Source organism: Leucopleurus acutus (assembly GCF_964270905.1).
Source record: "Leucopleurus acutus genome assembly, chromosome: 13".
Classification (NCBI taxonomy): Eukaryota; Metazoa; Chordata; class Mammalia; order Artiodactyla; family Delphinidae; genus Leucopleurus; species Leucopleurus acutus.
Genome location: NC_139155.1, coordinates 74,168,465 through 74,182,231, shown reverse-complemented (window position 1 = coordinate 74,182,231; position 13,767 = coordinate 74,168,465). Strand labels below are relative to the sequence as shown.

Below are 13,767 nucleotides of genomic sequence, written 5' to 3'. Positions count from 1 at the left end.
AGATGTCATAAAGGATTTAAGGAATTAAATGTTAAATATATTCTAGCCACTATTATTATAGTATGAAGCAGAATAAACTAAATAATAAGCTTCTTAGAAGTCCGAGGGTTTTTATATCTTTGCTTTGATGAGTTTTGAATCCTGCCACTAATTTCCATGTGGGGAGGTACTTGTTCATTCTTCTTAGCTTAGGGTTGACCTGTCTCGAATGGCTTTAAATCAGCAATTTTCGAAGTGTGGTTCGTCAACTCCTGAGGTCCCAAAGAGCCTTTCAGAGGGTCAAGGAAGGAAGCACTATTTTCATAATAATTGCAATGATAGTAATTCTAATTTTATTAATAAGAGTAAAACTAATTTCATAATCTCATATTTTATTTCATAATTTCATGTTAGTAGACATAATACTCATTGTCTAATACTATTTTTGTTTTTCACTGTGTTGACATTGGCATTGGTAATGCAAAAGGAATAGTGGGTAAGTAACTCTACTGATACCTTAGCATGATTCATGACAGTGGTACCAAAGCGAGTTATTCTTCACTACTATGTGCTCACAAGAAGAAGAAGAAGAAAGCTAATTTCATTTAAAAATGTGCCTGATGAAGCAGTACTTTTATTAAATCCCAATGCTTGAGTACACATCTTTTTAATATTCCATGTGATGAAATGGAAAGTACCGATAAAGCACTTCTGCTGCATACCTAAGTATGTTGTTGTCTTGAGATAAAGCCCTTGTACCATCATTTGAATTAGGAGTTGAACTAGTCACGTTTTTCATGGAACACCGTTTTTACTTGAATGAATGACAGACAGACTTTGGTATTCAGATTTGGGTATCTGGCAGATATTTACTCAAAAATGAATGTACCACCCTTTCTGGCAGTGACAACCTCCCCACGAGAACGTGCCTCTCGCAAAGGATCCCCTTCATCCCTCTCCAGAGGAGAAGAGGAAACACAAGAAGAAGCACCTGGTGCAAAGCCCCAATTCCTATTTCATGGATGTGAAATACCCAGGATGCTATAAAATCACATCCATCTTTAGCCATGCACAAACAGTAGTTTTTTGTGTTGGCTGCTTTACTGTCCTCTGCCAGCCTACAGGAGGAATAGTAAGGCTTACAGAAGGATGCTCCTTTAGACAGAAGCAGCACTAAAAGCATCCTGAATCAAAACGAACGGGAAACCATCCCAATAAACACATTTTGGATTAAAAAAAAAAAGCATGTACCAAGTCTGTCACTTCAAGGAAAACAATAGACACTATGGTTACCAATGATAAAACTGGAGCTTTCCAGTAGAAATAAGAATTTTGGAAAACTCATACACACCTCAGTGAGCTTGATAGCTTGCCAGTACATAAAGACCTTTCTGATGAGATCAGTGGTTATATTAATGAATGGTATTTTAAAATATATATAGTATAATGACATGTGACAATATTTGGAAGATCTGCATAACTCAGTGAACCAATATTTTCCCAATGACTGATACATACTTTTAAAGAATCAGTCACACATGGGTAAAAGATCCATTCAAAGCGAAAGGTAGATCAGTGGATTTCCTTGATGTGGTTTTAGATTCCACCTTGCAACTAACCTTTAAGAAGCTATCACTTGCCGAGTTTTGGTGTATTATCAAAGAAAAATATCTTCAACAATCAGAAAAGGCTATTAAAATATTCCTCCTTTTCCCAATTGCATCTTTGTGAGACCAGATTCTCTCCATATATTTCAACCAAAACAAAACATCACCACATTGAATGGAGAGGCAGATATAAAAGTCCATTTTCTACTGTTAAGCCAAACATTAGAGATTTACAAAAATGAAAAACAATGCCTTTCTTCTTGCTCATTTTTTTTTGGAGGGGAATATATATTTTTCATTAAATACATTATGTTAAGATTTAACAGGTTTATTTTAAGTATTTAAAATAAAAATTAAAAATTTTTCTGTTTTAATTTTTAATACAGTAAATATCAATATCTAAACCTATATAAAGTTTTTTGATATCTTTGATGATTTTTAAGAGTGTAAAGAGGTTCTGAGACCAAAAAGTATAAGAACCACTATTCTAAATAGTTCTCCAAACTTGGGCTGGTCTCCTTTGACTATTCACAAGAAGATAGTACTTAGGGCCAAACCTGTAGTAGAAAATGATCACTTCCTAGTCCGGTTAGGCAGGGGAACATTGTGAAGAAGGATCCTCAGAAATTAGAGTTAGCATTGTAATAGTTCATTCTCACAGTAACACGCAAGTCTAATAGAGTAGGACCATCGAGTTTAAGGAAGGCAAGAAAAAGACCTTTAGGGAAAGACAGGCTGCAAGTCTGCATCAGGAAAAATAAATAGCTGAAACAAACGACTTTGAATTAGGAATTCTGTTTGCTCTTGATATGTGTGTCCCTAATCTATTTACAGGAGTAACTTCTCCGTTCCTGATCAAAAAAGACAAAAGGGATTCTTCAGTTGGGTCTCACCATGGGCCCACAATTTCTGCTCAAAGAGGGCATAATAAAAAGTGTGAGAACAATGCATTGTTGGAATGGTACCATGGTCAACTTTCAAAATTTAGCTCTAAGACTGATGTGGGAACCCCTCTATGGTCTGTCTCCTTTTCAGTCAACAAGAGAACAAAGTCAGCCCTGAGGCTCAGGACCTTTAGGATTCTGACCTTCAGCCTGAGGGTAGAAGGTGATGTATATACCTGAGTATTGTTTAGGCTCTGAATTTAATAAGGACAAAAAGCCATGAGAAACCATTTGACTCATTTCAGCCGCTCAGTGTCCTGAAATATTCCATCTTACTGTAATGAAAAGAATCAAAATACGATCTAACTCAAAAATGGGTTGTTGTCCAAGAGGAAAGGGAATAGTGACCAATTCTAGCTTCAGATGGGATTGTTTCTGAAAATAGAAGACAGAGCATTACCAATGAGGTCAAAGCAAGAACTGACTGGAATCACCCAGTAGGTTCTTCAGTCCTTGGTTTGATCATTGCAGTAAGCTTTCCTGATAGCACCTTGGATATCGACACAGGCCATCTTGATCACAAATTACTATTTACCTTCCTCAACACTTATATGTGAGGAAAGTAAAGAATAACGATATATATGTGAACCCTGGAGTCAGCCTGTCTGGATCTGATCCTGTATTTCTCAAGGCCTCAATTTCCTTCTCTGTAAAATGAGAAGAGTGATAGTACTGACTTTTAAGATTCTTGAGAGGATTATCTAAGATAATGCGTATAAAGCACTTAACACAAGGCATGGCACATACTAAGCGCCTAATAAACGGAAGTTATCATGGAGCGTCTTTGCTTCGTATTTCCATCTGTGAGCAGTTTTTTCCGTTGTTTCTCAACATAACCCCTTTCTTTCGGGGCTGCTGATCTCTGAGGCATCTGGTCCCTTATATCCCTGAGTCATCATCATTGAGATGCTGGGTTTCTGAAGTCATCCCTCCTACTGCTCTCTAGGGCTCCCTCTCTTGACTGCTTAGCTCTCACGGGGGCTCAGACCCACAAGCCGTGGCTGCAAGTCTCTGTCGGGCTTGGCCACCCGTCTTGGAGAAATGTCCTCAGTCCCCTTGGTGATCACCTAAGACTGAGACCCATTGGACCCAGAGAAACGCCCCAGCCCTGAAGCGGGAGTGAGGCGGGGGGTGGGGCCGTCCCCTAAGGTGAGAACAAGACTAGGGGCGAGGCCGTGCTCTGAGGTGCGCGCGAGGCCACACCCCGAGGTGAGCGTGCTGGGGGCGGAGCCACACCGGGTGGACGTGAGGCCGGGGGCGCGGCCGCGTCGGGGAGCCGCCCGGACAGTTAAGCATGCGCCAGCTGTCTCCACGGGCGGCGCGCGCAGCCGCCGCCGGGCGTGAGGCAGCGCAGGGGTTAAGGCCGTCGGCGCCACCTGGGCGCCGCTGAGGAGACCCACGAGCCGGCGAATCGCGCGCTGGCGCGGCGAACAGGTGCCCGTGCGCGTCAGGCGCCGGCAAGGGGCGGGGAGAGGGGGCGCGGCCGGAAGCCCCGGGCGGGGTGCGGCCGTCCGGGTGAACTGGAGGAGCTGAGGCAGTCAGGAAGGAGCTCGTTGGGCTGCGCGGCGCGCGATGTGGAGCCGCCGCCTCGGCCCCTGCAGCAGCCGCTGTCGCCGCCGCTGCTGCTGGGGCTGCCGCCGAGCCGAGGGACATGGAGCGCGGCTGCAGAGAGCGGCCACCGGCAGCAGCAGCAGCGAGCGTCGCAGCGACAGCGGAGCGCCGCCCGCCCCGTGAGGCGCTGCTCGGCCAGCGGCGGCAGCGGGAGCAGCAGCAACAGGGTGGTTGAAAAGCCGGCGGCGGCGTTCCTCCTCGCAACCGCCCTTCCCGCTTCGCCTCCCCTCACTCTTCGCTTTCTCAGCCTTCCCTTTGCCACCCCGTCCTCCTCCCCAGCGCTCGCGGAGCAGCTGAGCCCGGGGGCGGGGGAAGGGGGCGCGTGCCGCCGGAGCGGGGGAGGGGCGGGGCGGCGCGCGCCGCGCCCAGGGCTCTCGGAGACCCGGGGGGCGCGTGCCGCGGCGTGAGGAGAGGCGCGGGGCGGTGCGACGGGGCCCCTCCCCCTTGCAGCCTGGCGCGCGCCGGCCGGGCCGCACCGCTGCGGGCTCCGCGCGCGCGGGCCATGTCCGCCTTTTGCCTGGGCTTGGCTGGCCGCGCTTCAGCACCCGCAGAGCCGGACAGCGCCTGCTGCATGGAGCTGCCCGCCGCGGCCGCGGACGCAGTCGGGAATCCAGCCGCAGCCGCCGCCGCCCTTGTCTCCTTCCCCGGGGGCCCCGGGGAGCTGGAACTGGCGTTAGAGGAGGAGCTGGCGCTGCTGGCGGCCGGGGAACGGCCGTCCGACCCCGGAGAGCATCCTCAGGCCGAGCCCGGGCCTCCAGCCGAGGGGGCCGAACTGCAGCCGCCGCCCGCCCAGGATCCCGAGCTGCTGTCGGTGATCCGGCAGAAGGAGAAGGATCTGGTCTTGGCGGCCCGACTGGGCAAGGCACTGCTCGAGAGGAACCAGGACATGAGCCGGCAGTACGAGCAGATGCACAAGGAGCTGACAGATAAGCTGGAGGTGAGGACGTCCCTTCTGGGATGGGTGGGAAGCGGGGGGTGGGGGGGAGCCCAGGCACCCGCCTGCCGGCCCTCGGTAGCTTCGGGAGCCACTCACCCACCCCACCCCATCCCACCTTTCTTGCTCATCCTCCCTCACAGAAAACCACCTGGAAGCGGGGTAGCATGGAGGGTTTTGGATTATCAGACGAGGGCATTCATTGAACCCACCTGGCTTTCCCACCCTACTCACAGCAAACGGGTCTATGCACGGCTCCAAACACTGTGGGCCGTTCTGTATACGTACTGTACACAGCATCTAAAAAAGAGTTTACAGTATGACATTTATTTGTACAGCACTGAGGTGATGTCCACACACAGAGAAATTAGAAAGTCGCGAATCATTTAAAATATGCTCCATGTTTTCAGAGAAGTAGTTAATCGCTAATCAGGGTGTTAGCCTAAAGCGTTTCAGCTTTGGAGTTAAGGCCTCCAGATGCCCTTGTCTTAACTTCCCGGCAGCTCAGAGTTGTGGGAACCAAGTGCCCCTAAAGGAGCTTTATATAGCCTTCAAATAGTTAAGGATTAGGAAGTATGGTTCCATTGCAGAAATCAGGTGAGCCTGCGCTCCGCATGTGACCACTGGTTGTGGATTTGATTTGGACCTCAGTATTTATATGTATTTAAACAGTACTTTTCTGTTTCTGTTCTGGGTCTCACACATGCAGTTGGTTCGCCAAATGCAACCTGTGAGAACCATACAACTTTAACCATTGTTATAAATACCCCTTAAAGTGTCTGTAAGATTTCTGCCACTTCTCTGGACCAAAGTCTTTTGCAGCTATGCCTGTTTGTTTTCTTGACCTTAACTAGAAAAGGGCCTTGAAAGTGGTACAGGTTGCCACCATTTATAAAATTAGATTTTTTTTTTTAAAGTGGGGGTAGGGGAGGTGCATCATGGCAGTGGGGATGAGCTTATCCTTTTCTGCCTGTGCATTTACTGTTGTTACCCAGTTTGGTTGCAACCAGTTCTTTTTATTCTTAGTTAGAAGAGAAAAGGACAGCCGTGAATGAGGTCCATATCACTGCTGCGGGTCAGACAGTCAGAATGTAGATTCAGAAACTTTTCTATAATAAGAAGTGTGTCTGTATTCCAACGACATATCAAAAGTAAATCAGGGAAGAAAAAAAGGAAACCACTGTAACCCTGTAGTTCAGTTGGCCTCTTAACTAGGTCTGCCAGTCGATGAACTCCTGAGATACCTCTCTGAAAAGTGGTTTGTGAAACCTATAGGTAGACTGCCAAGAAGCAGCCCAGTGAATTGAATTGTTTAATTTTCACTTGAAGTAGAGGTCTAGGAATAAAAGGGTGTCTTTTTTTTTAAGAGATTTGATTACAGGCTCTATATACAAGTACTACTGCAGAGATTTATGCTTGTGATTTGAAATTCCTTCAGTGAGGGACTTGATTAAAGAGACAGCTAACTTGAAAGGAACATCATATCAGTCAGTTTGATTAGTGATAGATTTCAGGGTAATCCTGAGTGTGCAGTTATACACATCCTGGTTTCCATTTGGAACCTTTATACATGTCTTCAGCAAAGGAAAAAGATATTCAAATTCTGTAACAAGAAAGGTTCTATTGTAAAAGAATAAATTACATTTGACTTTTTGCTGTTGACTTGATAGACAGTAATAAAATAGTTTAAAACTCTTATTAAACTTTAAAAAAACCTTCACTCCTCTCAGGTCAGCATATGAACTGTAGTGTTAAAAGTTTATTTTTAATTTCTGGAAGTTGGTTGCACAACAGTATGAATGTACTTAGCACTACTAAACCAACAGTACACTTAAAAATGGTTAATATGGTAAATTCTATGTTATGTATGCCTTACCACAATTTGAAAAATAACTTTTAAAAAGTGAAATATTGATCACTAATCAATATTAATGAGTGATGAAGGGGTTCAGTTGTACAGTTTCTTCTAGGTATATCTGAAAATTATCATTAAAAGTTTTTGTTTTTTTTAAAAAAATACACTTAAAATTATCAAGGTATTGTCGTTAGTTTCTTGTTAATTCTTTTAGTATTAATATGAGAGTGACAAATCTCATTATAACGGGACTATTTCATATGATACCTGCAAGTGAGTTTTCCCTTGCAAATTACACCTGTAAGTATATTTTTTTAAGCAGCTTAGATTTTAGAATGTCTGCTTGAACAAATTCTTTCTAAAGTTTAATACAACCACTCTGCTAGATTTTCAATTAAATTCAACATTTAGGAGTAGAGAACCAGCCATTACTTTAAAAAACATTTGTAATTTTCTACAAACTATCAGACAGTGGAGTCAAACACATTTTCTCACGGGTTAGTTTGAAAGATAAACACGAGAGGACTCTGAGAGAATGTTGGTTTGACTATTAAATAATGAGACTGGTTTTGTTTTTGTCCCATCTGCTTACTTACTACTTCAAAATTGGCACCTTTCTAATTTCAGAACCAAGTCATTTTCAAGATCTTTTCTACTTATTCATTAGCTATTATTGAATACTTCTCCAGTTCTGTGCGCCAAACCCAAGATTGTGTTTTGTCATTTAAAACGTAAAGTACTTGATCTTACACTGTTCTCTCATTAAAGGCACACTCTTTAAAGTCTTTAAAGGTTAACATAGAAGTTTTTTAGTTAGGCATCTCTTAAAGATGAATGAAGATTCAATTTAATTTGAGAGATTGTAAGGTTTTGGTCATTTTTTTTCCACCCTTAAATTGACTATCCTGTATTTTATTCATTTCCTGAATTAGATTTTCACATGCTTAATTTTTTAATATAAATTTATTTATTTGTTTATTTTTGGCTGCATCCTTTATTTCGTTGCCGCGCTTATGCTTTCTCTAGTTGCAGTGAGTGGGGGCTACTCTTCATTGTGGTGCGCAGGCTTCTCATTGCAGTGGCTTCTCTTGTTGCAGAGCACGAGCTAGTTGTGGCTCGCGGGCTCTAGAGCACAGGCTCAGTAGTTGTGGCGCACGGGCTTCGTTGCTCCGTGGCATGTGGGATCCTCCTGGACCAGGGATCGAACCCATGTTGCCTGCATTGGCAGGTGGATTCTTAACCACTGCGCCACCAGGGAAGCCCCTCATATGCTTAATTTTTCTTTTTAATGCCTTTAGATATTTTATTTCTTCTGCATCTACAGTTAGCCCTTTTGCTTTTAAAACATATCCAGCCAGGTCCTTAGTAGTTTCTTTTTTTTCCCCCAGAATATGAACTAAGTAACTTGGGTTTATACACTTTTTTCTTCAGAGATTAAATCGTTGTTTAGTTTTTTAAAAATATGTTTTTACGGCTTCCCTGGTGGCGCAGTGGTTGAGAGTCTGCCTGCAGATGCAGGGGACACGGGTTCGTGCCCTGGTCCAGGAAGATCCCACATGCCGCGGAGCGGCTGGGCCTGTGAGCCATGGCCGCTGAGCCTGTGCGTCCGGAGCCTGTGCTCCGCAACAGGAGAGGCCACAACAGTGAGAAGCCCGCATACGGCAAAAAAATATATATATATATATATGTTTTTAAAGTCCAGGATTCCCTTTTTTTCCCATTCTAGCTGAGAGTGAATTATCTCTTACTGCAGAGGTAATCTTTTTCCTCAATTACATTTTCTTCCCCCTTCCCTAGGCCAATTCTAATGATTCTAGCACTGTTTTCTTTTTTAAGAAGCAAAACAAGTAAGGGGAAAATGATTCATAATTGGGTAGTACATTTAGATAAGCAAACGCAGGGGTCCTTATTTGCATTCAGTGCTTGGTCCACTTAAAAAATAGTATTTTTCTTTGTATTTTTTAAGAACCATATCCTGGACCTGGGAGAATAGCACTGCTTTTTTGGTTCTTTGCAGAAATCCATTTCTGTAACAACCAATTTTAGGTGGGCTAATGATATTAACTTTTGTTTTTTCAGCGTTTTAAATAAACTTTTTTAGAATGGTTTTAGATTTACAGAAATATTGGAAAGATGGTACAGCAGAGAGTTTCCATATGTCCTGCCCCCAGTTCCTTTATTATTAACATCTTACATTAGCATGGTATACTTGCCATAATTAATGAACCAATACTAATACATTATTGTTAGCTAATATCCTTAGTTTATTCAGATTTCTTTAGCCTTTGCCAAATATCTTTTTCTGTTCCAGGATACCACCTTGCATTTAGTTTGTGTATCTTCTTAGTCTCCTCTTTCCTGTAACACTTTTAGACTTTCCTTGTTTTTGATGACCTTGATAGTTTTGACATTAACTTTTTTCTTTTTTTATTGAGGTATAATTGACATACATCATTATATTAGTTTCAGCTGTAGATATTACGTTTTAAAATACCATATAACCCCAAGAAGCAGGGAATAGCATGGGCAGAGCCTGACCTCCACACTTGCTGATACTCTGCCTAGAGTTTACTGGTTAATTTAGCCTTAATTGAAAGTATAATTCTAGGAGAAACCTTTCTTTTCTCAGAGTAGACAAAAGGCTAAATTCTGTATGTTCATTAATAGGAAAGTCTTGATTTTTTTAATTAAAGTATTGGGAAACCTGAATTAGGAAGTTTGTCACTTGTGCAAAGAAATGTAAGGACAAAATAGACTGATCAGCACCACCTGTCCTCAACCCTGCCCCACCCCCCGCAAGTGGATTAGATTGTTTTAGTTGCTTGCTTGGGCTGTTCACTAACAGCTGTTTGCTGAATATTTTTAAGTCTCTCTGTTCTTTTAGAACACAAACCTAATTCATCTGGCCTCTCAGTAACACTGTGATTACTGAGTTCTTGCTGTTTCCTTCTGCTCAATCTTTTCCATTTTGGAAAAACTCAGTAAAACCAAGTATCACAGTTTTAGGCTGGTAATTACCATTTACTTCTGCATTTCATCTTTCTGAAATTTGTATAGTGACTAAAACATTCTCATTTTTGGAAGTTTAGCAAAGTGAGGGAAGCGTAGAGCAGAAAATTTTCATGCTAAGGAGTACAAGTCCCTCTCTTGTCATTCCTTTTCCCCTGTGCTCAAAACTGAGGCTGTATAAAGTATAACTATAATGTGACTTTTTCAACAAATATACCAGAGTGGCTATATCAAAATTAATTATTCCCTTGAAGTGGTCAACTTTGGAGGCTATATACACTTATTTCAGTGAAAACTGCCTTTGCTGATGTTCTCAGAATTTTAATTTTTCTGACTGCTCTGTCATGGTAAATTTGCATCTTTTGGGGGTAAATTAGACTTTCCGAAACATTTACAAGTCACTCAGAGAAAATTAGGGGAATAAAATGGCAAGATGAAATGAGATAATCTCTTTTTAGGCACATCTCAGATGTGAAGTAATGGGACTGATATTCTTGTATAACTATGCACTGGCCCTTAAAGCTTTCCAAAAGAGGCATTCCAAAAAACATTCGAAAGATGAGAACTTGGGTAGAATAAGAGTGTAGGTTCCCAAGGTGAAAAGATGTTTGAGTACTCTGAAGGTGACGATTCAAATGCTCATCTTAGCTTTTTGAGACAATCTCAGTGCTTGATATCAACCTTCAGTGCATCAGAATTTCCAATAGAACCTAGATAGTTAGATAGATAGATAGATGCCTGCCTAGGCCTCATCTCATTCTTAACTGAATCACATCTTTGGAATTAGTATTTAGGTGGATATATTTTGAACAATTATACCAGAGATTTTCTGACAGCAACAAAAGTTGAGGACCATTGCTTTACATTTCATATATTCCCTGAGGTATAGCTTGGCTTTTTTGTACATACTAGGCTTTTTAAGTAGGAGAACATACTTTCCTCTGAAAAGACAAATTTGTATTTATCTCACAGAAATAAAAAGATGTTCTTATTTCCTTCAATCCAAAAGAGTTCTTTTCTGTCGAGCTGCTACTTCAAACCATCTGTACTTTTCCTGCATACCATTTGTCACACTGTACAATTTAATACTTTTATCAACCTCTCCCACTAGAATGGAAACTCCATAAAGGTAAGGACCATTATGTCAGTGGCTAGCCTATAACAGGCACTCAAGAATGAATGAAAAGATCAGAAATAAATATGCAAGGCTAATAAGTCATGATTTAATAAAGTGGGCCTGAATCTGAACTTGCCTTAATGATTTTGAAATGCAATGCTATATATAGCAGGAAATATTGAGTTGTGATTTAGAGCATTAAACAAAGTCAAGTGACTAAGACACAAATCCCAGCTCTCCCTTGAGCTTGTTATTGAATCTCTTATCTTCTGCTGCTTCATTTGTAAGAAAAGGTGGTTAATCTGAAGCATCTCTGGAGTTCTTTCTAGCTCTGAAAATTCTGTGATTCTAAGTGCCTGCTATTATGCCAGGCATAATGGATGACAGCAAAAGAAATTTTCTTAAGGACTCATTTTAAGTTGTTTAAATGTATATTTCACCAATTAACGGATGATTTACTAAATTTCAAGTGAGTTCCTAAGTCTAGAACCCCCATTCCTAAGGATAAGAGTAAACATTAAGTATTATCAGTAGGAATGGCATTCTGTTTGTGAAATCAGCCTTCCCTGCTCTGGAAGAAGGGAATATTTTTGCAGCTGTGTAATGGGCAACTTCTCCTACGTGGCAGAGTGTTTTGTTGTGCTGACTGACTAGGAAAAAGAAAAGTTAGAAGAGTGTGAAAAGAGAAAAATGAAAGGATCTGGATTTTTTTTTTAATATTTATTTATTTATTTGGCTGCACCAGGTCTTCGGTGCCGTATGTGGGATCTTAGTTGCGGCATGTGGGGTGTTGTTGCCTGACCAGGGACTGAACCTGGGCCCCCTGCATTGGGAACGCGGAGTCTTAGCCACTGGACCACCAGGGAAGTCCCTGGAAATTTTAATGGTTTTAAAATCCTCTTCATTTTTCACCCAGCACTTAGAGCAAGAGAAACACGAACTAAGAAGACGATTTGAGAACCGAGAAGGGGAGTGGGAAGGGCGTGTGTCCGAGCTGGAGAGTGATGTGAAACAGCTTCAGGATGAGTTGGAGAGGCAGCAGGTTCATCTACGGGAAGCAGATCGAGAAAAAACACGGGCTGTCCAGGAATTATCAGAGCAGAACCAAAGGTTATTGGATCAACTCAGCAGGGTGAGTCACAAGTTAAGAATTTATGGTATAAAATACTAAAAGTTGAAACAGAGTTTCTGTGTAATGTCAACCATATATAAGGTAAGAGTAGTTCTGATTTTTGTTGCCTTTGGTATTGATAGCAACAAATGAAGTATTTTTCGCCTATAAGAATTTCAGCTGTGGTGAACTAGGTGTCAGGAGCAAAGACCCTTGCCTGTCATTAGTCAGCTGTGGGACTTTGGCAGTCACTTAACTTGGGAGTTTTCTCATTTTTAAAATGTAAGAGTTTGCTTAGTGATTCGATGTTCCTTGTATCTCTACAAGTCTGTGATTCTTTTACCTAGCAAAAGTCTGTCACTGGTAAAATTATGTTAATGCATTTAGTTCAAATGTTAAATGGTGCCACCTTTAAATTGAAAAGCTTAGGGAAATTTTCTAGAGCAAATGATTTTCATTGGTACTACATTTGCGAATGTACACTCCTTCTTATTCTTTAAATATGAAGGGAGGTATGTGTGTCTGTATATAAAATTTGTTCTCTTTATTTCCACATTAAGTAAAGGTTCTTTATTTGTACCTTTATAGGGTGGTGTCATGGATGTATTAATTAACCGAAGTCAAGGTTGTAGAATCATTGCAAAGAAGGAGTTTGAGGGCTGAGTAGGTGGAAATCTAATTTAAATACAGAACATACTTTTTAACAAATGCAGGAATGTTGTTTATGCCCTGGTCTCTAAAGCCACCTACTTTTGAAAATTAAGAGCTGGATTTACTATCATACCTCAAACCTTCTTACAAGTTGAAAATAAAATGAGTTCAGTTACCAGAGGAAAAAGAACTACTCTGATAAAATCCCTAAGCACAAACCTTCACAGGAGAGTACTGCCCTTGTCTGCATGGTTAGTGTTTGATGCTTAAGTCTCTGGGAAAGGCTTAGCTAGGGCAGCATGTGAAGTTATTTTACCAGTTTTTGTCATAGTTGCTTCCCATGCGAACCCTGAGACTGGTCAAAACCTTCATGCCTCACAGGAAAGTGTAAAGTAAATGCTACCACTAGAGAAACAGAGAGGAAGAAGGAGAGGTATGGAAGGAGTGAGTGGAACAGGGTATCTTGAGGGAGATTGGGGGGTCAAGGGAGAGACAGAAGGAGAGAGATGCCTAATAACTTGGAAAATAGCTAGTTGCAGGAGCTATCGGAACGTGAAGGTGAGAATTCAGGTGGTAGGTGGAGCTAAAGATCTTGCCTGCAGGTTTCTCATCTAGGGAATCAAATCACCATTTGACTGGCTGGAAGGGAAGAGCTGGACAAGTTCTTCAAGAAGACATTATAGGGCCAGCTCAGTAGCCTTTCTGACTCAGTTCTAGAACCTTTTTTAGCAACTGGGAAGGGAATCTGTATCCTTGTAAGATTTTATAGGTTTTTTGGGGGGGTTTAAAATAAATTTATTTATTTTTGGCTGCGTTGGGTCTTCATTGCTGCACGCGGACTTTTCTCTAGTTGCAGCAAGCTGGGGCTACTTGGCGAGTGGGGGCTACTCTTGGTTGCGGTGCGCGGGCTTCTCATTGCGGTGGCTTCTCTTGTGGAGCACGGGCTTCA

At 42.2% G+C, this 13,767-nt stretch overlaps 2 protein-coding genes across 3 annotated transcripts in view; both read left to right on the top strand.

Moving 5' to 3' along the window:
- Positions 1-997: 997 nt before the first annotated feature.
- LOC309970482 (small ribosomal subunit protein eS27-like) lies at positions 998-1,156 on the top strand (the record flags this gene model as incomplete). The annotated part of the gene is made up of 1 exon (XM_082852903.1): positions 998-1,156. One exon carries the CDS (start codon positions 998-1,000, stop codon positions 1,154-1,156), a length of 159 nt encoding a protein of 52 aa, XP_082709029.1.
- Positions 1,157-4,604: 3,448 nt separating this feature from the next.
- Positions 4,605-13,767, top strand: part of BICDL1 (BICD family like cargo adaptor 1) — a gene marked incomplete at its 3' end in the record, with an annotated part of 95,578 nt that continues 86,415 nt past the window's right edge. For both annotated transcript variants that reach the window (XM_082852820.1, XM_082852819.1), the window contains exons 1-2: positions 4,605-5,078; positions 11,973-12,188. In XM_082852820.1, the coding sequence (XP_082708946.1) occupies positions 4,644-5,078; positions 11,973-12,188 (651 nt within the window). In that variant the 5' untranslated portion in view covers positions 4,605-4,643. The remainder of the gene's footprint in view (positions 5,079-11,972; positions 12,189-13,767) is intronic.